The sequence below is a fragment of the Tyto alba genome, unplaced genomic scaffold (genome assembly GCF_018691265.1).
Source record: "Tyto alba isolate M040663 unplaced genomic scaffold, T.alba_DEE_v4.0 Super-Scaffold_27, whole genome shotgun sequence".
NCBI lineage: Eukaryota > Metazoa > Chordata > Aves > Strigiformes > Tytonidae > Tyto > Tyto alba.
Window position 1 is genome coordinate 13,904,107 of NW_024881301.1, and position 25,964 is coordinate 13,930,070.

The 25,964-nt window shown below is 41.4% G+C and overlaps 2 protein-coding genes across 14 annotated transcripts in view; one reads left to right on the plus strand and one right to left on the minus strand.

The window, feature by feature from the left end:
* The window catches only part of GNAL (G protein subunit alpha L), a 192,771-nt gene extending 184,049 nt beyond the window's left edge, over window positions 1-8,722 (plus strand). For all 3 annotated transcript variants that reach the window (XM_042798000.1, XM_033010593.2, XM_042798001.1), the window contains 3 exons: window positions 912-1,042; window positions 2,481-2,548; window positions 7,095-8,722. In XM_042798000.1, the coding sequence (XP_042653934.1) occupies window positions 912-1,042; window positions 2,481-2,548; window positions 7,095-7,241 (346 nt within the window). In that variant the 3' untranslated portion in view covers window positions 7,242-8,722. The remainder of the gene's footprint in view (window positions 1-911; window positions 1,043-2,480; window positions 2,549-7,094) is intronic.
* Window positions 8,723-10,354: 1,632 nt separating this feature from the next.
* Window positions 10,355-25,964, minus strand: part of MPPE1 (metallophosphoesterase 1) — a 31,287-nt gene continuing 15,677 nt past the window's right edge. For 9 of the 11 annotated variants that reach the window (XM_042798005.1, XM_042798004.1, XM_042798002.1 and 6 more), the window contains 9 exons: window positions 18,935-19,309; window positions 17,976-18,084; window positions 17,060-17,163; window positions 16,425-16,505; window positions 14,417-14,525; window positions 13,429-13,500; window positions 13,195-13,317; window positions 12,255-12,395; window positions 10,355-10,830 (listed from right to left, as the gene is read on the minus strand). In XM_042798005.1, the coding sequence (XP_042653939.1) occupies window positions 10,648-10,830; window positions 12,255-12,395; window positions 13,195-13,317; window positions 13,429-13,500; window positions 14,417-14,525; window positions 16,425-16,505; window positions 17,060-17,163; window positions 17,976-18,084; window positions 18,935-19,209 (1,197 nt within the window). In that variant the 5' untranslated portion in view covers window positions 19,210-19,309 and the 3' untranslated portion in view covers window positions 10,355-10,647. Of the gene's footprint in view, window positions 11,014-12,254; window positions 12,396-13,194; window positions 13,318-13,428; window positions 13,501-14,416; window positions 14,526-16,424; window positions 16,506-17,059; window positions 17,164-17,975; window positions 18,085-18,934; window positions 19,310-22,051; window positions 22,071-25,964 lie in introns of those variants that run through there. The other 2 variants (XM_042798008.1, XM_042798009.1) reach the window with 2 other exon arrangements.

Consider the following 25,964-nt stretch of genomic DNA (forward strand, 5'->3'; position numbering starts at 1 on the left):
TTGCGGCTCCTCCTCGAGCACAGCAGCAGGAGCAGCCAGCTGCTGGCGCCGCGGCCGGGAGGCGCGTGGGCAGCCGCCCTGGGAAGGCTCGTCCCCGGGGGCGAGCGCGCCGTCCCTCTGCCTCGCGGGATGGTATTTCAGACCTAACGGCGGTCGTGCCGGCGGTTAAATTGCCATTCTGCCCCAGTGCGCGTCAGTTGTGGATACGTAACCGAATAGCAGCTGGAAGGGGTTCCTGGTAGAGAATGCATAAAACCGGTGCACAAAATAAGGAGACGAAGTTCCCAGGACGTACCTATGGGGGTGCTCTGCACTGAGAAGTGGTTGAAGGTGGAGTGAGGAAGAATGTTAAATGCGAGTCCCAAAAGTATATTCCCACAGTGGTGGCTAGGTATTAATTGGGGAAGAAAAGAGGTTATTTTCTTTTGATTCATCCACTGTCGTACAGGCCACGCTAAAAGATGGGCTATCTGTGTGGGTGAGCAATAGTTAAGACGGAGCAGCCTGAGAGAAGGCAGCTTTCCAGCCTTTTTCTCTTGCTTGAACACAACCAAAGCAAGCAGACAGTAATACCTGGTTTTGGACTGCGGTGCTTTTCGGAAATGTCATCAATTTCCCATCTCAGTATCAAAAGGATAAATTAGAAAACAGTATCTGAAGGCTGCTCCCTTCAGCAATGTCAACTGCAGTTTTTATAAATGTATTTACAGGTCCTATAAATATACTCACTAGCACAGGTGCAACCCAGTTGAAACAATAATTTAGGTCATCTTTTTTTCTGCTGAAGCGTGTTCCACACTACTTCACTCTCTGTCCACACAAGGATAATCAGTAAATTTTCTGTTGAAATGGTATGTTTTCCTTGATTAAGGTGTCAGAGATAACACAAACATTTGGTTTGTTTTTGGCAGGTGGTTACGGACCATTTCTATCATTTTGTTCTTGAATAAACAGGACATGCTGGCTGAAAAAGTCCTGGCAGGGAAATCAAAAATCGAAGATTACTTTCCTGAATATGTGCATTATACTGTACCTGAGGACGGTAAGGTTTTTCACCGCTCAGGGATTGGACCTGCTGGCACAGCCCAGCCCTTAGTTCCTCACTGTCTGAGCGTGTCTCTCTCTGACACACACACACACATTCACAAGCACACGCTGTTCCTCAACACCAACTGTTGGTCAAGTAAGGAGCGTGCCGGCAGCGCGTAGCTCGGAGGTGCCCCAGCGTGGGCAGGGTCTGAGGGGGCTCTGGCACCAGTTTTATAATGCTAAGGGCTTTCAGAAGAAATCTTCTGTCACCATCACCCAAATTTCCCTCTCCCAAACATACACCCCATATATACAGAGTTCGGGTACATTTTCAATGTTGTTTTTTTTTTCATAGTAAGCCGATTGTCAGAATAAAGTAGCTTTTGGGGTTTCTCAGTGGGGTTTCACAGCAGATATCCAGAGTGATCCAGAATATTCACACATGAAGCAGCTCTCTATTTTTAACTTGTAGTTGTTCATTTATTCCTTCATTTCAACTGACATTATTTAAGGACAGCAGCACTGAACTTAAGATGCTGCTGGTTGTGCTGCTGCTCTGTTTACCCCTGGTGCTATAGAGAAGAGTAAAAAGTATGTTGCCATATTGTGATAAATTCTGCCCTTCACCATATTATGTTTATAAGCATCTGAATTGGTATCTTAGATGAGGAGAAATCACACTGAAGAGAAATTAATAGATTATCTCTTTCCTGTATTGTTTTTTATACTTACAGTATATATGGTTGTTACATGGCCTAGGTAGAGATGACTTTATCTGCTGACAAACAGTTACTACTGACCAATGAGTCTCCTGCTCAACCAGAATTTAATCTAAGGACCTTTGATGGGAAATATATCTAAGTATTCTGCTGACTTGGGGCCTGGAAATAATTGGATAGATCGATAGATCAATAGATAGATAGATAGATAGATAGATAGATAGATAGATAGATAGATAGATAGATAGATAGATAGATAGATAGATAGATAGATAGATAGATAGATAGATATGCTACAATTTTTTTCAAGTGTAATCTTGGACTAACCATTTTTACACCCAAATTCCTGCCTGCAGAAGCTTTATTCAGGACATGCTGTTCTGGTGCAGAAACTGAACAGCTCAGCTGCTTTTTGTAGTCATATTTTCTGATAAAAGTTAAACCTTAACTCCCACTAGTTTTGTATCTATATGAACAAACTTGTGGATGTGAGTAAGCCCCTTCATGATGTGACCAATGACATCACTGCAGTGATTTTAGCAATTTCCAGGTTCCTAAAATACGTTACAGTACCTTTCCATTTTAGAATTATGTCGGGAACCTCCTGTGCATATTTAACATTTTAATTTCTGTATTGAAGGACTATTTCCTTCTTATTAAAGCTTTTATTATGAAAAGTAGATGATTGTTTGCTTTTCATGTATCTGATGTCATTTATTTTTAATTGAACAGCAACACCAGATGCAGGAGAAGACCCCAAAGTCACAAGAGCCAAGTTCTTCATCCGGGATGAGTTTTTAGTGAGTAATTTTGATCTTATGTGTGATTCTATCATAGGAAATACTGGCAGATGGTGTAGTTTATTTAGGGAAAACTGATGGGTTTTTGCAGAAAGCTATAAGGAGAGGAAAACGTCTGGCAATTCCCTAATTCTTTTCAGCTGCCCATCTTGCAGAACCTTCCCCAGTGCTTGCCCATTTTTACGCCCATTTTATACAAAGTCACCTGCCCTACAAAGTGTCACACAGAAAGCAAGTGTTAGATCTGAAAACGGTCCTGTGCCTGCCTGCTTGATTCTGGGTTCGGTGCGGGTGCCAGCAGCCCTCACTCTGTGCAGGGGGACACAATGCCGAGCGCTGTTGCCAGTTAGTGAGGTTTTCTGTGGTTGCCTTTACCTGTAAGGTGCTACTGCCTGTTGCCTTTAATGTTTATTTTGTGTATCAGTACAGTCCATGTTTAAGCAAATAGGCTTTTTTTTTTTTTACCCTGCATTCCTCCAAGGGCTTTGGCAGCGGTCAGCTGGCAAGAGGGAATGAACAAAAAAGTAGATTTTGTCCTTAAATAAGATTTCTGTTGTGCCAGTTAGGAAGTTTGTCTCACCCTGGGACTGGTGTCACGGTGCTACTGAGGAATCATAAGAAAGTTTCCTTTTCTGGTCACAGTTATTCTTGCAATTAAGGTTTCCTCCAAAGCTGGAGCTGAAGGGCTGTTGTCTACATTTCGCAGATACAGGCAGTTATCAGGCACGCGATCAGCCCAGTGCTGGTATCAGAGGGCTCAATCCAGTATCAACTATGGCATCACTCATATCAAGTCGTTCCCCCAGTGCAAAGCAGTAATGGAGACTAGAACCAGAGCTCATGCCCTACTGGTAGAAACTGGATGGGGGTGTTTGAGAGGACAAATTTAATCATTAGAATTGAGAATTTTAAAGTCATTATGTGTTTACAAGTATCATTAAGATTTACAGCTGTTGATGCAACAAGAAAGAAAGAAACAACTAATTGTCTTCAAACTTCGGGGAATTCCATTCACCACCTTAACCTTCCAGATTCCAAAGAAAAATGTCAGATTGCGCTGTGTTAACTTAAGAGTTACCAAAAAAAAACCACTCCAAGCCAAATCTCTCTTGCAGTAATGCCGAATTGCTTTGAAGCAGGTGATGGTATCCAGTCTGGAAGGAGGGTCCAAGAGAAAAAAATTAGGGTGAAACTAGGGTGAAACTCCTCACCTTTATCTATTTTCACTATTTAAAAAAAACCACATCAAGGGCGAGGTCCTTACCTGCCGTGACTCACTGGCATTATAGAAAGAGGCCACCTACGAAGCAGGTAGGGAGGGGAGGAGGCGTGGGCATTGCAGCCCCATAAAAACCCACGGTGTGGCTGCGGAGGCCCTCGGGAGCCGCAGGTGCTGGGGGCAGGAGAAGTCTTTGGGCCGAGGCCAGCACCCACCAGCTGCCGGGCAGGCCCTGGGGCTCGGGCGTGGGGCCAAAACAGCTTTCCCCCCCCCTCTTGCCCCACAGCCACCGCAAGCCTGGCAGAGAGCATCTCCTCCATAGCCAGCGTTGCTGCGTCGCTGTCCTAGGTTTATGCTTGGTTTCTCGGCATAAAGAAACAGGGAGACGTAATCATTTGAACAGTTGCTTTCAACTCTCGGGCTGTTTGAAGTTAAAGCCTTGCAAGCGAGGTGTTTCTGCTCCTATAAATGGTCTGAACAGTCATGGAGGCCACGCACGGGCCCAGCGGGGAGGGCGAGGTTGGTGAAGGCCGAGTAGAAACAGCGACTTCCAGTTTCGTAGAGTCAGGCACAAAAGGCTGAGGTTTCAGAGACAAGGGGACAAAGGGAACAGGGGAAATAAGCTCAGCGCACAGACTGGGGCAGAGTCTGGTGTCCTTAGCCAGGTGCAAAGAAGAAAAGGTGTATATTTTCTACCTACAGTCTTCTTGGCTCTGCTTTATACATTTCTTTCCAAGTCTCTTCATTTATGACCTTTTCCTTGTCCCACTCTGTTACATTTTCAGACGTAATTCAGAGAAGTCTGGTTTTATTCACTTATAAACTTCATTGCGGTTTTTGTCATGTAGCAGGTCTGCATAAGGCATGGATGTGTGTAAAAAACCACCACCGCGGTGCTGCACCCCTTAGAACTCTACCTGGCTGTAGGCACTGGCACTGCCAAATTTAAAGGATGTCATTGAAAGAATTTTAGGAAGAGGTTAAATGTAAACACATTTCCAACAACTGTTGCTACACAGTAGTGTATGAGTATTAGGAAGGCAAAATACATCAGCTCCCGATTTCAGGATCGGTGCGGGGGGCTGTGGCCTCTGGGGGCTGTGGCTGCTCAACACTGTCGGGTTTGAATGGGGGGAGCGGTGGGTGAGCACTGGCAGGACCTACTTTGTAGGAAATTCTCCTTCCTTAGGCTCAGGCACGTCCTTTCTCCTCCCGAGCTCTTCACAGAGGCAGCGTGCTCGTGCGCTCCTTCTTTCGGCTACTACCCAGCCCCATTTTGGTGTTTTGTACCCAGGGCTCTCCAGCTGCCGGTGTTTGTTCTAATACATCCCCGGTGTGTGGGTAACCCCTGTTAAAGCAGTGGCATGGCCTCTCGTTCGTGCTGGTTTTTGAAAAAATCTGAATCTGGGAGGTGAAGGAGCTGCTGTTCCAAGACAAACAAGGCTCCCTCAAAAAGTGCAGGTGGCTCCTCCCTGAAAACTGTCATCCTGTCCCCTGCAGGGTAGGGATGCCGGTGTTGCGTACCCCCACCTTGTGTTATAGGAAAGTAAATGTTCTTTCATTGCTGTCCCAGGCAATACTATTTTTCACCTCTGAACTGGTGCCCAGTAATACAATACTACACAAAATGAGTTTTGAGTAGGGGGTTGAAAATACTGCATTTATCTTGAGAGAACTACAGAGCTGTGAGGGAACCAAAAGAAAAAAAAGAAGAAAACACAGAAAAACCCCAAACATTTTGGAAATACCTCTTCTGACGTGCCTTATATGTAACCAGGTGTCACCAGAACATTGTGGGCAGCTTACCACCGCAGGCATTAGTGGAATCAGCGCATGACAAACACAAGCAAACACTTCGTGAAAGAGCAGTCGTTTCACCAAACGCGAGAAAAAGATTGAACATGAGGTCGGTAGGGTGGTGTGCTCCCCCCTGCCCACATCTGGGTGGCACTGAAAGCGTTTGTACGCTGGCCCTCACTGACAACATGGGACATTGAGGCCTGGAAAGAGCAGGTCAGGGCGGGGATCTAATCCCCCTCTCGCATCCTTACCGTGCGGAACTGCTGTGCGCAGCCCCTGCGGAAGCGTTGACGCGCTTGTTCCAGCGCACGGCGATCGTGCTGGCCCAGGGGGGCGCGCTGCAGGGGACGAGGGCAGAGGGGCCATAGCAGCTGGAGGCTGTACCTATGGACATAGGTCTGAGTGTTGACTCGCTGATGTTACCTGAGTCAGTCAGCTGCAAAAACCTGCAATTTCTTGTTGATGTAATTATGTAAATCATGGCTTCTGAATGTCTCTGCTTTTGCATATCTGTAGCTGGAGGTATTTAAAAGGTCAATCCTAGATGTAAAATAAGTTATTATATTAAAAATACATTGTGTAGCCAGAGAGAGAGAACATCGTCTTTTGTTGTTTAGCCAGTATAATTTATAATAAAATCTGTAAAAGGTTTATAAAAATTACTTTCCCAAGAACGGATCTGCTTTCGTGACATTCTATATATATTCTTCAAGATAATGACCTAGAATGGATTTATATTTATCGGTCCTATAGTAATACATAATAAAATTAAGATTTTTTTTTCTGAATATACTTCAAGATCCTGGGGAATTTTAACAAGGTAACCACGGGTGAAGTAATGCTGGAGCTTAGTTTAGCAACCTGAAAAGTTGTGCAGTAGACCTGTGAAATTTAATTCTGTGTAGCTTGATGTTTACTGGATTTGTGCACGGTTTGTTATTCTCTGGGAACCCAGCCACTCTGGAGATAACTCCACCATATTCTGCTCTCAATAGTGATACCGAGCCTTCAGCCAGCTTAATAGGTCCTCTAAGCAAAGGTAACTTCAGGGGCCTTCAGTTTCAAGCAGCAGAAGCTGTACGGTGCTGGTCTCTGTCACTGCTGACTTCGCAACTGGGAGGTTTTCATTTTTGTGTTGCTGCTTTAAAATAAGAGTTCAAAAATTTGCCACATGATGGCACCAAAAAAGAAGGGAAAATCATCCGTGGGCCAGCCGCATGGCAGACTGCAGCGCTGACAGCAGCACAGCTGGGCATGTGCAGCCGACGACAGCATCAGTGGCTCTTACAGAGTCCTGCTATCCTGACCCCGTGAGAGTAGCCGTACCTTCTTTTAATCTTCGTTTCAAATTTGTGCTTCGTATTGGACCAGACCACAGCCCTTCTTTCTTTCTGTTTATTTATTTTAATGAGCTATATAGAGAATTTCCTGGGTTTCTTGGTACTCCGTAACTCTGTAGACTGCCGAGATGTGAAACGTCCCGTGGCACAGCACCTGACCCTTTTTCCCCCCTCGCTTTTTCCACAGAGGATAAGTACGGCGAGTGGAGACGGCCGGCATTATTGCTACCCACACTTTACATGTGCAGTGGACACAGAAAATATCCGCAGAGTGTTCAACGACTGCCGAGACATCATTCAGAGGATGCATCTCCGCCAGTACGAACTCTTGTGAGGGGGATCACCGTGGAACCTGTGGTTTTAAATTCTTTGCTCCTTACTCTTTCTCTTGATACTACCCCACACAGGGTGGAAGAATATACAATAGAAATGTCAGTCTCTTCACTTTGTTTACTTTAATTATTTAACCTTAAAGCTGATTTGAAGCAAGTTTGGGTTGTTTTTCCTTCATGCTTTTTGGGACTATTTTTGTGCTTTATTTTGACATGCCACTTCTTCGTCATTCCACTAAGCCCTTCGGCTACCTCTGTTCCCTTAGGTTGTGTTTTTTTAACTGAACGTGCCCTGCTAAATTTTTTCCAGCAGGTTAACGTCAGTTCAAACTGGTATGTCAGCTGGATGACACTAAAGTCATACCTATCCCTCTGTGTGGGTTTCCTTTTTAACATGACATTGAAGAGTACTTGATGGGTGAAAAAAAAAGATTAATGCACTTTGTATCAGGTTATTAAATACTGTTGAGGAAGTAGACACACAATGTAGCAGCACCACAATATTTATTACTCTGTCACAGTTTTTAGCATTTCTGAGTTGCAGGTCAACTGATAAAGTGACCTCCTCTTTTAAGCCGTTACTGGCACGGGAAGTAGAGTAGATAATGAGAGGAACAGTGAAGACAAAGCAATTTTTCTGGGGTTTTGGAGCCAAGTGTCTCTGCACACCTCAGGCATTTGAATTACAGCTACTTTTCAGCCTGTTGCATCTAGGCAGAAAATTTACCACCCTCACTTAGGTTATTTGTGCTGTCCACAAATGATCCTTTTCGTTCAGATCATTCTTGGACAACAGTCCTCTCCCTATATATATTTTTTTGTTTTACTGCTGGTTTATTATATTGTACAGACTGTAAAATGTAATATTATTTTGTACAACTTTATTGAAGAAAAATACTTGTAGAAGATCTTTGTGCCTTGATTATGGCTGTACCTGTAAAATGAGCTAAGATGTAAGTATGTTTTTGATTGCGCTGTACAGCTTGATGTCAACCTTACCTGCAGCAGTGACTGGAGGTAAGAACTTTATCTGTAGAGTTTAGGGGTTTTTTTCTGGTTTATATAAAAATGCTCTTTAGTATAAAAATTATAAATTATGCAAATTAACCACTTACCTTTCCAAGTAAGGTATTACAGTCACCGGATGTTGCAGCAAACATGCCTTTCTCTTTTGAAGTCTCAGCTTTAAAACATTGGAATTCATTCAAGTGTCCAAATTGCAACCTGGTGTTGTTTTAATGGGAACCAAGGATTCTATTTTTTTTTTTTTTTTTTTTCCTTTATATTTAGAAAATATGTTTGGTAATTCTTTGGTCATTCATAGAACTTCACAATTGCACAAACCGATTGTGAATGTGTAAAGCACCATTATAGAGCTCTTCAATCTTTGTACCAACAGCGGCTTTCATTGTGCAAGTAAATAGCAAGAAAGAAGAAAAAAAAAAAAAAAAAAAAAAAGGTGTATAAACCCTTGTGTCTGGCCTAAGAGAATTACAAGATGACATTTTTATTTCTCTTTTAATAAAGAGACACATTAGAAAATTGTTTTATTTTAACTATTGTAGAATCAAAATGTGTGAATATTTCTCAAACTTGAATAATTTATGCAAATGACATTCTCAAAACAAGTTGTGGTACAGTACAATATATAAGAAGCAAGAATTGCTGTAGCAATAAGGCATGTCCTTTTTAGTAACTATAACACTGCTTTATATTTTATACATAGGTGTTTTATGTCTGTGACTATATACTTTTCCTGTGTCCAAGATAACCTGTACAAATGTCTAAAATTACAGTTGCAATAACAGAAACCTAGAGAAGCGTTAGACTACATTACTTTGTAGTGTTTTACCACACTTTGGACCGTTCCCCACCACTTCATTTTAAATTTAGGGAGAGATAAAGAGCTAACACCTTCCCCACATTGGCATATAGATCAGCAGGGGTGAGTAACCCTTTACTGTAAGCATCAGTGTTAGTTATAAACCCCAAGCAGTCGTCTTTCGAAATTCAGACTACAGGCAAATTGAAAACTTGCTTCTATTTGATGATAAACAAGCCCATTTTGGATACGGTAATACGACCCTTTCTTCTTCCCAGAAGTGCATGTACTTTGATACCTGTATGTTCAGTCAGTCACCAGATCTTTCCCAGAAAGTGAAAGGCTGGGTGGAATAAGCTACTAATAAACAGAATTCCCAAATGCAAAGATTCTCTCACATCCCACGCCGAAGCAAGCAGTAGAGTGAATAACAGAAGACGGCCTTTTCTTTAAAAAGAAGTTCAGGTTAGAGCTCCCAGCCCCTGCAGGAAAACCAGCCCTGGTGTGAAACGGCCCCCCCCGCATTTTCGGGGGCGGGTGGGGAGCAGCCCCAGGTCTGCCGGGCCCTCCCTGGTACGCAGCGCGCCGAGGCGCCGGGCGGGCGCTGCGGCCCCGGGGGGCCCCGGCCCAGCTCCGCGCCGCCCCCCTCCCCACCCCGGGGGTGCAGGTCCGAGTGGGGCTCTGCAGTAGGGTTCAGAGAGCTCAGCAGCCCTTCAGGAATCTAAAGCGAGGCGCATTCCTGGCCCCTCCTGGCCCTAGACTGAGGGCCGAGGCGTAGGATAATGTTACTGCAGCTGTACTTGACCTTCCTTCTCGCAGAAGATCGGCAACTGGAGGGCCCCTCACCACACCGACCTCTGGGATGCACTAGGGCCCTCTTTTTTTAAGCTCATCATAGCACATCCTGTTAAAAATAGCAGCTTGAGGTGTCACCCTGATTTTTTTTTTTTTAAGCAGGTTTCAAGTGTGTATGGGCAAACTGGATCCACAAGCTTCTTCCCATTGTTGTCTGGTAGAACTGCAGCTGTAGTCAGCTAACAATCTAACATGTCAGGAACCGGGAGGTTTCCTGTCCCAAACCACAGTCCCTTACACACGATGTCCTAAAAAGGTTCCAGAAATCCGCATCTCTCAGTGCTGATGTATCTAGTTTCTGCCTGACCCTAACAAACTGAAGTATGACATTAGAAGGGCCATGCAGCAATAAAACAGAGAAAGGTTTCCAGTTTGCAGGACTGAGCCTCCACCAGGGTAAGACACTAGTGCAGATAAGCGATGAGGCTATAGGATTTACATACTGTACAGTTACACTTTTAATATACATATTTGATACAAAAATTATAGCAGGAAAAGGACTCATTTGATTGTAGAATACAGTATTTTTGTACAGCATGAGACGTTCATTTCAGTTAATTATTTATCCTGTAGTAGTCATATCAGCTGTATAGGACTTCTATGGTATGTGTAAATGCAACCTGCCTTCAGACTAGCAATCAAATTAGGTCATTTGCTGGCATGAATATAGTCTGATGTTTGACTGTTCTCAGCTTTGGTATTTCAGTGACTGAATGCAGATGTCTGGCTCTTCATACTGCTTTATGCTTACTGATTAAACGCTGAGCAAAATAAAATGGCGGAGTGAGAAGCTGAAAATGAGCTAGTATCAGGATGACAAGCAGAGCACCTGCTGCACAGTATATAGTAAAGACTCTGCTCTCATACGGAAGGAAGCATTTTTGGAGGGAGAAGTCAGTTGGTGTTATGCTGCCCTGCAAAAGAAACGAAGACGGTCACGTGGCGGTTACAGTGGGTTCTGAATCAGGAGTAAACACCACGACGGTCAGATCGCCGAGTTCTGAATTCAGTGTTGGGTGGCAAGGGTTGGGGCCCGTTTCCTAGCACCAGTGCCTTCTCCAGGGGGCTGAAGAGTCCGTACCTTGCGGTGCTGGGCACTGACGGGAATAGTCACCAGGCCAACATTAGCCCAGAGGTCAATCCTCCCTCTGTTCCATCTAGTGTAGATAGAGAGCTGGGCTCCTCATCTGATCTGCCTTCAAGGGAAGCCTGACTTTAGCTGCTCTAAACCCATCCGGAAGGAGCCTTCCCAGGCTAAAGCTAGGTTTTGTGAATGTGCCCCTTCCTCCCCCCAGGTCCTCCTCCTACCCAGTACATGCTGCAAAAAACACGTTGGCTAATCCAAATTACAAACACGAACTTCAACAACCAAGAACTTCATTGGGTTTTGGCTTGACTTTGCAGTTCCAATTAAAGTTTGCAACAGACCGCGGCCGAGTTAAAACAGTAGTGAAGACAAGGCAACTTTAATTAGCCAACCTCTTGTTTTGCAGTGAAGATGCACTGTCTGGCGTGTGCAGAGAACATGTGTAGTTTGAAGGCAGCTACTCTCAGGAATATGGAACAAACAGAACTACTTTCAAGAAGAAATATTAACGGTTGCTTAAAATTACTTTTAAAGTTTGGGGTTATCTGTGTATTAAGCTGCCCAAATGCGACAGCAGTAAAAAATATGTGAAAGATTCCCCCCTCCAGTCACAGACTACTCTGTAAACAGATTGTAGGTTTTGCTTCTTACTCCAAGTTTCTAGGAATTCTGTTTTATTTTCGAACTGAGGAGGTAATTGATTTACCTCTAAGGATATACTGAGCACTGGAACTGCCTGCAAAAGCGTAACCAACACACTGCATAAATCGTGAACGGGAAGCGAGGAGGCAGACGATTGGCACGTGACAAACATTTTCACTGTGTGAAGCGGTTAATGCACCGGTCTGAAAACCGTGGTCACCACGCAAGAGCTTGAGGTGGAGACGGTCTTGTTTTCGTAGCTGGTAAATCAACCAAGCCAAACTAGTCTTTCTACTGTTCAGTGCACAATACTGATTATTTTTACAAGTCAATAGTTTACAGTGCACCCTCTTTATAAGAAAATGTTAGATGCTTGTACCCAGATACTAATTAGATCTTGAACAACATTGCTTTGTACCACACAGAACATGTGGCTCCCACAGATGTGCTTTATAAAGTGGATGCAGTGTACTGAGTGGGTTGGGTGGGTAGGCAATTTTTTTATTTTTTTCGTTTTTACAGGTAGAATCAGTTTTAAAATATAGCTGACTGCCATGTTGATTTATTTATGAAAGTTATCTGACAAAAATAAAAAAAATTAAAACTTACCATGATGAAACTAGGATTGTTTCTATTCCTCCAACTGAACGACGGGACGCTGACCTCTGGAATTTTCCCCGCGTGCAGCACTTCACAAGCACTATGTGTATGCCCAGTGAGAATCAAACGGGGATGAAACCACCATATCAGCTACAAGGCAAAATGGTAAAGCTCAAAAATTGAGTCATAACGAAATAGAAATTGAGCTTAAGCCCTTTTTTCCTTTTCTTCTAACAGAATGAAATTAAGGCAATTTTAGTGTCCTTACAAAGTGTTTTGTGTAAATTTATGTTTTCCGATAAGACATATTGATACTGTAATATTAATCATACCCAGTTGGCCCTCATCCCAAATACTGGACTTTTTTTTTTGGCCATATGGATCAGAAAAACAAAAGCAGCAGCATGCTGTTGACATCACAAATCGGAAAACCTGCATGTTTGTAAACCAATGCTCTTTTCTTGTCTAAGGGAGAACCTGGCACTGCTAAGCTGAGTGAAGGCATTTACACAGAAGGATACAAACCCTGACCATTAGATTTTTAGGGAATACTCTGACTTTACATTTTCTTGTAGTTACTAGTTCAGCAAAAGCAGTGCTTTCGATGTGCTGGAAAACAGTGGTTTTCTACTAGGTTTGTCAATAATCTACACCATACATAAAGTACAAAATGCTGAACTGGAGGGAACGGCACCGCAGCAGACTTCCGAGTGCCAGGACTGGTGGCCTGTACCTGGGAAACCCAGGAGAAGCAAGGCAGTGATCATGATGATCCTCAGGGGAGCAGCTCGAACAAGCAGCCTCTCAAAGGCCTCATGAAAGCAGGAGCAGCTGTGGTCTGTTCAGCTCAGCTAACATCCTTTCCAAAATTTTTTAGCCGGTATATGTACCTACACCCAAGTCCCCCTCCCACCCACCCACCGATACTCAAGCTCCTAATATATCAAACCTTCTGTGATGCTGCTTGAGACAGTACATCATACTTTTCTTTGAATGGGATGTTCTTCTCCTGGGGAGGAGCAGAATCTTCTCCGCTGCATTCAGCGTCACTTTCTCGATAGAGAGGGTAATGCTGGAAGAAATTCAAAGCAAGGATCAGTTGTTAACGATCCAGCCTTTCTGGAACAGCAATACATACACTAAAAACATGTCAACATGTTGCCTCACCCCATTGCCAACACACCTGTAAAAGGATGGGTTCTGAAGCTGGGAGCTTTTCCACATCACTGCACCTTTTGTTGGAATGATTTGGTTTCTGTGAATAAAACTAACCCATACATATTGTCACCGCAATAGGGGTGGGGAAGGGAAGTAAACAATAGCTAGGTTTTGAGGGGTTGGGAGTTGTTTGTTCTTTTGTTGGTTTTGGGGGGTTTTGGTTTTTTTTTTGTGAAAAGCAGTATTGGCTCAGAATACAGTGTTTACTGTCTGCTGCATAAACTTTTAAGAGCTTCTACAGTGGGTGGAAGGGGAAATGCTTCTGCTTTCTGTATACGCTATAAAAATGGTTGCACTCTGAATGCAGAAAGCAACAGCAGCATCTCGCTGCACAAACAAGGCAGAAGAGATTTAGGGCAGCCCAAGAGGGACGGCAGCTAGAGCCTGGCAATTTTTCCACTGGGAGCTGGTTTCCTGATTGACTGCCAGCCCAGTCAGTCGTGCTGCCTACCGTGCACCCATTCGGCCTGTGACAAGGGAAGAGGAATGAAATACAAGCAGCAATTGGATTTGATGAAAAAAATACAATTAAAACATTACTAAGCTATCAAGACAGGACTGCGGTAGAATCAGAAAACTAAACGAATAGGCTAGCTTGAAGGATCTAAACCAGAGCAGTACGCACAAATATAAATGCAGGGATTATTATACATCTTAAATCAAAAGGAAGGTTACAGAACTTCTGCCATTCCTTGGAACAGAGGAAATTACACCCTCTGTTGGCAGCACCGACAAGGAAGTTAATTAACGCAAATCAGCACAGTTAATAGTTAATTAAAAATAATAAGAGGCAAGCGAGGAGAAGAAAGATTTGCTAACCAGTTGCAGTATGAATTGGAAGCAGATTTTTTTCAGAAGAGTATTAGTTATATCCTGACTACTGCTGCAGTATCAGTATTCCCAGTGCAGCAGCTGAGCTGCTGGCTATAATCAGACCTTTCATACACTCTTACCTGCTGGGAGCAATTCAGTTTGTGAGAAAGTGCCACAAGCTTTGCCTCCGAGGTGTGGCAGACAGCACAGCCATCGCCCTCCATGGCTACGCTGTTCACTAGGACAAAGCTGGGAAATACCAGGGAGTAGGCAAAGAAAAGGGAGGTAAACAGGACAGGAAAACATTTGCTGTCCGTGCACACGGGTGAGATAGAAACTTCAGTTTATAAAATGAGCTGTGTCCAATTTTGGAACGCTTACAACAAAGCAGCAGAACGTAACAGTTTCTAAAATCAGGTGCTGTAAATCCTCTTGAGTATCCATACTGCAGCCATTTCTCTACCTGGCAGGCTGCTTTGTAATCAGTTGTTAATTAGATTACACATGTAACAGTTACTTAAGTGGTATTCTAGTGGAATGTTAGAAGCTCAGGCTGAATTCTGAGGGAAAGGAGAACTTGCTTCTTTCCCCGCTCATATTTTAGACGTCAGAAACATCATTTCAGACATTCCATTTCTTCAGAACTAATGAAAAGCAAAACAGCACTGCATTTTGTTGGCTATCCTGAGCAAACTTAGTTTCATACTTGGCAGTATCTCACACAGAAAATAGGATTTTAATTGTAATAGGAGGTGTTCCCTGTAGATTTCAAATCAGCTTTGAACTTCTGCCACAAGATTCATACCTGTCTGGTCACTCACATTCAGGACTTGAGAGATATATTGCCAGCTCAGTTCAGTATGTTTTACAGACAAAAATGAGCTGAATGCCTCCATTTAAGAAATACTGGTCAAAACCAAAAACAAAATTTAATTTTCTTTTAGCAAATTAAACTGGTTTTTATACCACAGATTTGTTGTAAAATAGTTATCTAGGAACGTTGCATCAATAACACGGCTCATTTCACTTAACAAATATGATACCAGACACACAATCTGCAACTGCATGTAAGAATTCTGCTGCGCTGTTTTACCAAAGGGGACATGGAGATGTTCCTTAATAACTATTTTTTAAAACAGCTGAAAACATATCTAGAGGATCCCACATCTGCATGATAAACAACAGCATTATACTGAGCATTCATGAAGCTCATAAATCTTCCTAAAAAACCCACACCGTTTCTAGACCCGTTCAGAATATTTTTAACTTTTGCTTAATGAAGGAAACCAGTGTAAGCCTGTGGAGTTTGAATCCTACATCAGTGATTATGACGTGATGGCATACATGCCAAATGCAGAGTGGCAATGGGCCTCCCCTTCATGTATCTGAGGTTTAAAGACAACTGAATGCCTTTCCACAGACACACTACTGCTTTCCCTCATCAGGTTCCTGCATGGTATATAAAAGTAATAAAAAAAAAAAAAAAAGGGCCCACTGCAGACACCTGCAGCCACAGCCACACAACTATGAGAACAAGCTCTGCAACAAGGTCTACTCTAAGCCCAAACCAGCATGTGCATTATTACCCCACCCTGTGGAAAAGCCGTGGACAAGCAACTACTAGGTTCCCAAATTCCTCAAACAAGAGTTAAGTTCTGCAGACTAAAGAAGTTATTAAAATTAATGAAACTCTTAGCTTGTAAGCACAGAGGGGGTTTGTTTGTGTTTATTTACTGAATCCCATTCTTCTGTTATGTTTGCAGCCATGGGTCATTACCAGCTGCAAGGAAGTAAAAAGGCAAACCAGAAAACTTCATTCTGACTCCACAGTACTTTTCCATTTAAAAGGAAACATTGTTTCAATGTACCTAGCTCAAAGTACAGCTTCCACTTCATATCAAACTACAGGGTTGTACAAAGCAGTTTGTGTTTAACATAATCATAAACTAGATACAAATTAAAAAAAAAAAAAAAAAAAAAACACACAAAAACCCACAAACAACAAACAAGGCTTTAAGTTAAACATTCCCATACTACCATTCATTAGAAATTTCACTTCCAGTTCTCAGTTTTCACCACTCTGGTCTGCTAGCTCAGTAATCACTACACTAAACACTGAAAAAAAAAAAAAAAAAAATATATACTCACTTTATTCCTTTTCGAGTTATTAACTTTCCTGAAGTAAAGTTGAAATCCTTTTCAAATCGATTTACCTTGTAAGTAGTCATTCTGTATCATCGAGCAAAAATACAACTGAGGTAAGAAACTGGCATAGTAAATCATCAGGTGCAGCAGTTTGACAGTTTGCAGACCATTCATGCAGTTTGCTGCTCCATTACCTACATCACATTCATTCAGCAAAGTCACAGGGATGCTCTGACACCCATCGTGTACTCTGTCCCAGTCCCACCAGTGTAAGCACAGCCAGGGCACTTCCACACTTCTATGCTGATTTAACAGGAAAGGGAATACTCTCAGATTAAACAACTTTCAGACAAGGAGGGCCAACACAAGTAAAAGCAGCTTCAAGGCTTCTCTGTGAATGCAGAAAGACCAGCTCTGAACAGCTTCACATATGCTCAGAGAAGCATAAAAGTAGCCTGAAACCTGTTCTAAAATTTATTCCTAGGGTGCATTCAATTGCAATCCCTTCTGATTTGGTTATGATCAAAAACTTTCTACGTAACCACACAAGAGGTCACCCAGACACAAAACCAGTTACTGTATGCATGCTGACACTTCATTCTTGGCACCTGCGTACTCCTTTCACTGACAAGACTTACTCATAATGAAATCCAATGTCATGATTCCCAACGATAACCACCAGCTCAGTAGAAGCAGGATACTTAAACATTTTCCGAAATCTCCTGACATCATCTGCCCAGGCCTGCACGAAAAGACAAATGGCAAAATTAATGCCGTTTGACAGTACCAAAGGGGACCAAAGGACTCACATTGGAGAAGTTCATGGAGGACTGAGTCCCATGGGAGGGACCCCACAGTGGAGCAGGGCAGGAGTGTGAAGAGTCCTCCCCTTGAGGAAGAAGGGGCAGCAGAGACAACAGGTGATGAACTGACCACAACCCCCATTCCCCATCCCCCTGCGCCACGGGCAGGGAGGAGGTAGAAGAATCAGGAGTGAAGTTGAGCCTGGGAAGAAGGGAAGGGTCGGGGAAGGTGTTTTAAGATTCAGGTTTTATTTTCTCATTATCCTACTATGATTTGATGGGTAATAAATTAAACCAGTTTCCCTGAGCTGAAATCTATTTGGCCCATGACAGTGAGTGATCTCTCACTGTCCTCACTCACCGTCACGGGCAAAACGCACTGCAACCCACAAGCCTTTTGCTAAATTTTCTCTCCCCTGTTCAGCTGAGGAGGGGAGTGACAGAGTGGCTTTGGTGGGCACCTGACATCCAGCCAGGGTCAACCCACCACAAGTGTATAATATAGAAGCACACACTGAGATCTTTATATTTTGTAAGTTTTGTATGAGGAGCAAAAGTGTCCAAATACTACCAAAAATGAAGGGGAATCACTACATTTCAACTCATATCTAAAACACTAGAAATTTCTACTAGTAGGGCAACTATAGTAACATTAAACAAAGCCTTGCATACCTAGTCTGCTTTCTTCTGTCCTCCGTTTCCTTCAAGAAATCCTAATTTTTTTTAAATAAGAGAGCTGTTGATGTCATACCTGAGGTGAGCTCCACTTTCCTTCATCAAAGACATCTCCCAGAATGAAAACAATGTCTGGCTGCAGTAACCATACAGCAGTTTGGAAAGATCTCTCCATTTGCCATTCCCTGAAAGGAAAATACAGTCCCAGTCATCACTGCCTGACTTCTGGACTTCCTCAACTCTGAATACACACACACAGCCTGACAGGAACAGGAAGATGGCTCCTACACACTGAAAGGGCTAACATGAAACCCAAATACTTAGAAATCAGGTTTTAGGTACAGTAGGTGCATCTTACCTGGTAGGTAATTCCACCACAATACAGTCAGGGCCAACTCATGCAAGAAGTAATAGCCACTTTGTTTATTTTTCATTACAATTCCACTAATCAGCAATTAATTAGAACAGTGAATTGTTGCACATGTTTTACTACGCTATTGTTTCTGTAGCAAAAGTTTATAATGTTCATGTCATGGTAGTAGTAGTACTTTCTTTCAGCATACCACCTTTTCTTTCTGGACTAACAGAAACATGGTTTTGTAGGCATAGGTTTGGATTGCCTTTGGTTTTAGATGTGATTTTGCCTCCAATTCTACTACTACACAGACAAACTTCTACCAGCTTCCTTATCTCCGCAATTAACGGCATTAACTACTGGGATGTCCAAGTTACCGTGCTCATTTTTAAGGCATTCTACAAAATAGTTACATACCAGAAAAGACTATCTAACTCAACAGAAATGCTCAGGCATCTACACCCAAGTACTACCTGAACATTCAAGACCACACTGCCTCAGTAAGTCCCATTCATTAACCTCTCAACACTGATTTATTATCCAGCACAGAACCAGACAGGCAAGCCAGAGGCAGCGTGCACGCTTCTTACAAGTATCACATTAGTTTTAAACATCTGTCGCATTAGCTACTACCAAAAACCAAGACTGGGATAGATATTCTTCAAAAAATTAATTATTACCTTCTTAGCTTATCCAGCCAATGTCCTCTGATTTCACCAAGTAGGTGAGTATCAGCTAAAATTATGGCCTTTAGGACTGAAGCTGAAGTCTCTTTTTTACCCACGTGAGCTCTGCCTTTCACTTCTGGCCATCGACATTGAAAAATTACCACATAATAAATTAAAAATTCACAAAAGATTAACACTGAGCTGACAAAGCACACAAGCTTCAGCAGGAAACCAAGCCTCTTCTTCAAAGGAACATTCTTCACAGTGGTCAAGCCAGAACTCAGCATTGCAGTACCAGCATAAGACTCTTTCCCAATGGCTCACTCAGATAAAAACAGCAAGGGCGAGTCAAAAGATCACATTGGTCTTCATATCAGTACAAAATCCCTGTGGAGAAAATACAAAATAAAAATATTCATTAAGACAGCATTCCCTGTGAAAAGCTACCGTGTAAGGCCTACAGTGTTAGCTTCTTGTCACCCTGAAAGATTTGGAAATATGTAATGACCTAAAAAGCAAAGTTGGTCATCTTCAGGTAGACAGTCATGCGGCTGAGCACAGAACTGCACTCTCTCCTACCAGCACCAAGGCAACCAGTTTAAAGCCAGCCAAGATCTTGGTGCATGATGCTTTTTTTAAAAAACTATACAGTGAAAACACTGTGAGTAGGGGTCAAAGGTAGGTAAATACAGAGCTTAACTTGAACTGCAGCAAAAAACTAAATCCATTAGGATCGACATCATCCCCACTGCTGCAATGGCACATGCAACCACTTTCTAGCACAAGTCACATAACATGACTACGCCAAATCAATGCACTTACCACCTTTAACACACCTCGTTGTAATAACCTCCAAGAACCAAAAGCAATTTACTATCCCAGAATAAGTCCACTGGAGCTCTCCAGGAACACAGGCACAGATACATGACTAGTTAACTAACACTGTTTTATTTCTAACAAGGAAAACAAGAAACATCTAAGCCTTGGAAACAGAAACTGCACTGCAGCTGAAGACAAATGTGGGGAAAACGAGCCTAAATTGGTAAAATTACTGTATTTACTGATTTCTTCCACCTTGGACAGTTAGTAACCCAAACAGGGAACTTACCCCTTTTGAAACCACAATATTATTTTCTGTCATTTCAAAGACTAATCCAAAACAAGCGTCTTCACTCTGCTAAACCAGAATTGTAACAAGGCTTATTGAATGTTTCACTTGTTTACAGGCATTTAGCAGAAACTCGTTATTCCTGGTGTAAGGAGGAAACTCCCACACTTTCACAGTTGTTTCTTCTACAGTCCTTGGCAGAAACACTTTTCCAGTGAAGTGCCCACAAGAAACAAGCATCCCACCTGACAGGATAGAGACATTAGCCCTTACTTTCAAGTAAAATCACTCATGTTCCGTACGCAACCTCTCAGGGTTTCAGTCTAAAGAGTACTGCAGGTCTGAAAGGCCCACTTTTTAATGGTAAACAGTGTAGCATGGTCACAGTGAAAGGGACTCCAGCAGAGCTATGAAGGTGTTACTTCACATGCTCATGAACAAAATTCTAGAGAAATCCACAAAGTCTTGTCCCCCACCCAAGAATGGGATTGCAATTTTGCTTTCTACAACAGAAAAATGCTAATATAGAACTAATATCCAGGAAGTTAGCAATTCCTGAACACTGTGCTCAGAGAGATATTAGCAGCCAACGTTCATTTAAATTGACTCAATCTGGTTAGAACTGTGAATACTCAGTACCTTTGAATATTTAGACCTTAAATATTAGGAACACTAGGACAAAATTACAGAACCACACAAAATTAGTGGATCTTTTCTAAAATCCTGGTCACAGTTACATGCAGAACACGGAGCAAAACTTAAATTGCTTTACTGTCCTATGCCCTAGCCCATGTCATTGATGTCTCACGGAAATAAAAAACTGACATATGATTGTCTTATTTTTCCAACCAAAACCTCTATTTGATAGCAGCCACTTATTTTCAAACATGAGGTTCCCACATCACCACTACAAAGTACTTACTCAAGACAAAGAACCATTAGTCTGCATCATGTAATGTTTCTAATATGCATTATTTAGCATTAGCATGACTAATACTTAATTGCATGCAATTCAGTTCTATCTAAACTTAGTTTAGCAGGAGAAAGCCACTGGCCAGACGTCACAATTTCACAATATGGAGGAACTACACATAAAGGCTGATTAACTTGTTTAATATTAATCTCAACTGCACTTTAACTAGCAATAAAACAAATCAACAAGATCTTGTTTGTATGTCTCACAACAAGGCAAGATAAAAGCAGAAATGTCTGTTCAACAGACACAGCAACAAGGACAAAAGACAGGTAAATTCTTAACTAAATACTCAAATTCATATGGCCTTATCCTGCACAAACTGTCCCTACCCCAGAAATTGGAAGTAGACCCTGGTAGTCCTAAGCAGTCTCTTCTTCCAACAAAAAAACTACTAATTTGACAAAAAAATGCCAGTAAGTTGTTTAACTAGCATTAGGCATGTTAAAATAAATAAATAAAAAAAAAACCCATACATACAGCTTGAAACAAATAAAACTTGTCATTTTGCTATCGATACCTACACAGTCTCTAGAAGCTTTTCATTACATTATTTCTCACACATCTAATTTCTTCAGAAGCTGTCCAAACAGCTACAGAGCTGCAACAAAAAGCCAATGTTATAGACCAGCAAGGAGGGCAGAAATCAGATCTTCAGAAGTAAAATGATCGCATCAAATGCAAAAAACACCCTACAATATGCAATTAGTAGAAAAGAAAAATATCTTCAAGGCAAAACCGCCATTTTCAAGTCACAAGTGGCAACTGACACAATCAAAACCACAGAGCCAGTCATTTCTACACACAGTCCCTGTTCCAGCATTTGTGCTGGTGGCAGTTACTATTTTGGGAGTTGTGCCGCAGATGTGGAAGATGCCAGCTGTCTCCCATCTGCACCTTACATTTCTATCTTTCCTGATAGTGAAAGAAAAAAGGCGGGGGGAGGGAAATAAGAAAAAAAAAAAAAAAAATCACAGAAAGCCAGTCAACGATGCAGAATGATCTCAAAGACAGCTCCTACTATGGGCTGACAGAAACCCCTGCCTACCTCGCTCTGCCACCTGCCAGCCCCCGGCTGCTCACATCCCAGCTGAGCTGTTTGCTCAGGACTGTGGCCACACACCTCCACGCAAAGTAAAAGCGGTTTAACTGGAAACCGAGCACGTGCAGTAGCAATCTGAGCCTCACATACGGGTAACCCGAGGCCTGGAGACCCACATCCTCCCCCACGTGATGGCAAGGTCAGAAATAAGGCTGTCAGACTGCACACACACTGCAAGATGGAGCTGTGGTTCAGCAGGTCGCTGTACAATACGTTGCTACTACCCGTCCTTGCACGGCTGATTAAGATTAGACTAGAATCTGGTTTCTTACTAGAGCCTGAGGATCTCAGTCATGAGAAAAGACTGCAAGAATTCTCACTGTCTCTTGGTATAAATATACAGGAGCGGCCTGAAGCAAAACTGATTTTCAAAAGTTTTTAAAGGTCATCATAAAGGTGAGACCAATATTTTCACCATATTAATTATTTTCAACTGTTTGGGCGGAGAACATACTCTATAATGGAAAACCCTGATCTTCAGTAGCTGGCAAACAGCAAAATTCTGCTAGTCCTGACAATTTTGTATTCATTTGATGTATACATTTCTTCAGGCAGGGCAGAAATAACCTCAAACCTCCTCATCTACGTGTTTTAAGACCCATTCTGTACAACATTTAAAAATCAGACTGTGGACAAAGACAATTACTGATTGATTTAATGTCACCAAAATTTAAACAGGGTAGAAGTATAACTTTATACCACAAAACTGTGGGGACAAAAAAATGCCTAAGTGACTAGCACTCAAAAAAAAAAAAAAAAAAAAAAAAAAAAAAAAAAAAAGAGTTTGTTGCTTTCTTTCTCTAGCACTCATGTTTATTTTGCTTACTAACAAATATTAGATACATCTTTGCACTTAAGAATACTTCCGTCATACACACTATTCTTCCTGGTTTTATCTGTCAAGTTACTAGCAACAGACTTGAATCACTCCTCTCTCCCTCTTCCACCTCTGTTCAGAACATTATCCAGCTTTAATTTACCAATGAGCAAGAATGAAACAAGGGAAACCTGACACAATGGTCTATAAGCCAGACCAGGAAGCAAGTAGTTCTGGACTCTCTCTCTTACCTAGTGAATATGTAACACCAAGCACCTCATATGCTTTGAGACCATTTTATTTATTCATTTATTACTACATAAAACTGTCCTAACAAACAAAGTGGGATACAAGAGTCCTAATTCTCCTCCTAGTCCTCTGCCTAATGAGCATGCAAGTATTTTTATTAAGCTAAGGAAGCTGTATTAGGCTATAAGCAAGCTTAGTATTTCTAACCTCGTGATAAAATTTTCACTCAGTTCTCCCATCACAGTATCACAAAGGTAGATTTACAACTTTCAGACAAAGATAATTCTATAATGTAACTATGTTAAACATCCGTGAAATGTAGTTACAAGCAAGTTTGGGTCCAAATCTCAGAGGTGTCCCCTCTGCAAGGTACACTTGCAGCTGGGAGCTGTCTCTCACCATTCCAAGCTCACTCTCGCTGAAGCAACGTGACATTTCTATCTTATGAACTGTGACTCTCTGCACTCATTTCCTTCCATCACTCCAAATACCAGAGATCTTAAAATACCTCACTTTTCAATCACAGAAGAGCTTCTGATGAAGTCTTGGTTTGATACTGCAAGACAGTGCTCTAACCCACCCTTCTGAACACACTCTTTCAATTCTAAACCCTAAATCCTTCCTTTATCCACAAATTTTATTACTGTGATTAAAGAAAAACTCCAAGCAGGGATTTAGCATTTTATTTTTAAGAAATCCCTTTGCAGTAATTTAATGATGGAATTAATTTCTGTCTGCATTGGCACATCCTTAGGGCCAAACTTCATAAAGACTGTCAAACCTACAGATCTCCTTTGATTTTATACAGTTTACAGAAAAGGATAAGCTAGGAAATTCTTCAAATTAAAATACAAAAATTTTATCATTGTCCCATAAACACCCACAACCACTCCTGCAATGAAAATATTTTACAAGTGTGAAAGAGAGAGGTTTTGAAACTTAGTTGAAGTTATACAGACTACAGTTTATTTTAAAACTATACAAACAAAACTCAAAGGCACAAAATACAAAAACATTTCAGAGCAGACTGACATATTGAGATCATGTTAATGAACCCATAATATTATCAAAATGTGGTACTACATAAGCCACGGTATGTTTAAAAGTTACAGTCAGTATAAAAAATATGTGGAAAATCTACTTGCCATTAAATTAATCAGTAGTTACAAATGTACTGTAAAAGGAAGGCCATACATTACACTTATTTGTTTTAAGCATTTTTCATACTGATTATTCAGTTTCACAGATTCCTGCACAGCACGCTTTAGATCTTCTATCTCTTCAAAAAAATCCTAGAAAAACCCAAAAATATTCACCTTAAAGTTTCTTTCAAAAACATTCTCAATAAGAGCTAGTCAGCATTTCAGTTGTTCCCAAGTTCAAAGACACCTTCTATATTTTTATTAATATATGGCTAAGTTATGCAGACACAGCTACAGCAATTAACTATAACCTTATGTAATAGTTTAAAACTTTGCCCTGAACACATAATGCAAGCAGAATTCAAGCAAGTTATGGTAGAGTCTGAAATACATGCTATTAATAGGAAAGATGAATTAAGAGAAGGAAAAAAAAAATCAAGATTTATTAGAAAGCTACATAATGACAGTCCAAAATGACAAGGGAATAATGTCAATGTCACCTGCACAAAAATATAGCTATACGTGCTGAAGTCAGCCAGGAGATAACACACTGTTAACTTTGAAGATCTGAAAGCTGCACAATTATATAAAAGGGACAAGGCAAGGAGAGAGATGAGAAGAGTGAACCAAGAAGCATGATGTTAGCATTTCAACAAGACAATATTAAAGAGTTTAAGATGGAAAAAGGCTCTCACTTTCTCAGATTGATCCTTCCATAATTATACTAGCCCAGAATGCATAACTTAACAACTAGTTCTAGCTACACCCAATTCAACTAGGAGATAAATTCAGCTTTGCAGAAATAAACTCCATTTATTAAAAATATCGATGGCCCATAACTTAAATATTTTGTTCAGATCCTGCAACTCAAGTCTATTAAGCAATTCTGACCCTTTGTAAATCACGAGCTGTTGAAAAATACAAGGAGGAATAAGTAGAGTATAATCACCCAAGACTTAATTTCAACCTTTGAAGTCCCATCTACCTGAGAAACACTGTATCTACTTACACCCATCTATATTTGACATCTCTCCTGCCTATTCTTCTGAATTCTCTGTTTTGTTTTGTTTTTGTTTTTTTTTTGTTAAATGAACAGCTACATACATCTTAAATAACAATGACTTAAAACTACCTAAAAAAGTCATGGATAAAAGGCCATAACCTCAAGATTTATATAATTCTCTTCTGAAAGATGAAACTTTCAGTCACAAGTTGTCCCTACCTCCCAAACAAGGGAGCCTAGGACTCACCCTGCTTCAATGTTCTACAAGATTCACATCTAATGAACTATCACCATGTTTTACTGTTACCACTGTAATGAAAGCTAACATAAGTGTTATTTAACTTGTGAGAGGGGATTGCAAGATAAGAAAACAGATTTAAAAAAAAAAAAATTCCCAAATTTTCACACTTTCTCTTTCTATATCTGTATGGACAATCTATCACAAAAACTCCAAACCCCTCCCCTCTGCCCTCACAAAGCTTAGAGTTCTGTCAGAGGCATAACTTTGATGTGCTTAAATTCAAGAGAAAATGATTTTCCTCTCACTGACATCATGAAGCAATAGAAGTGAACATTCAAAAAAATATTTTTACTATCTCTGCAAATGTATGTTGGAAGGAATTAAGACTGTTACCATCAATTACAATT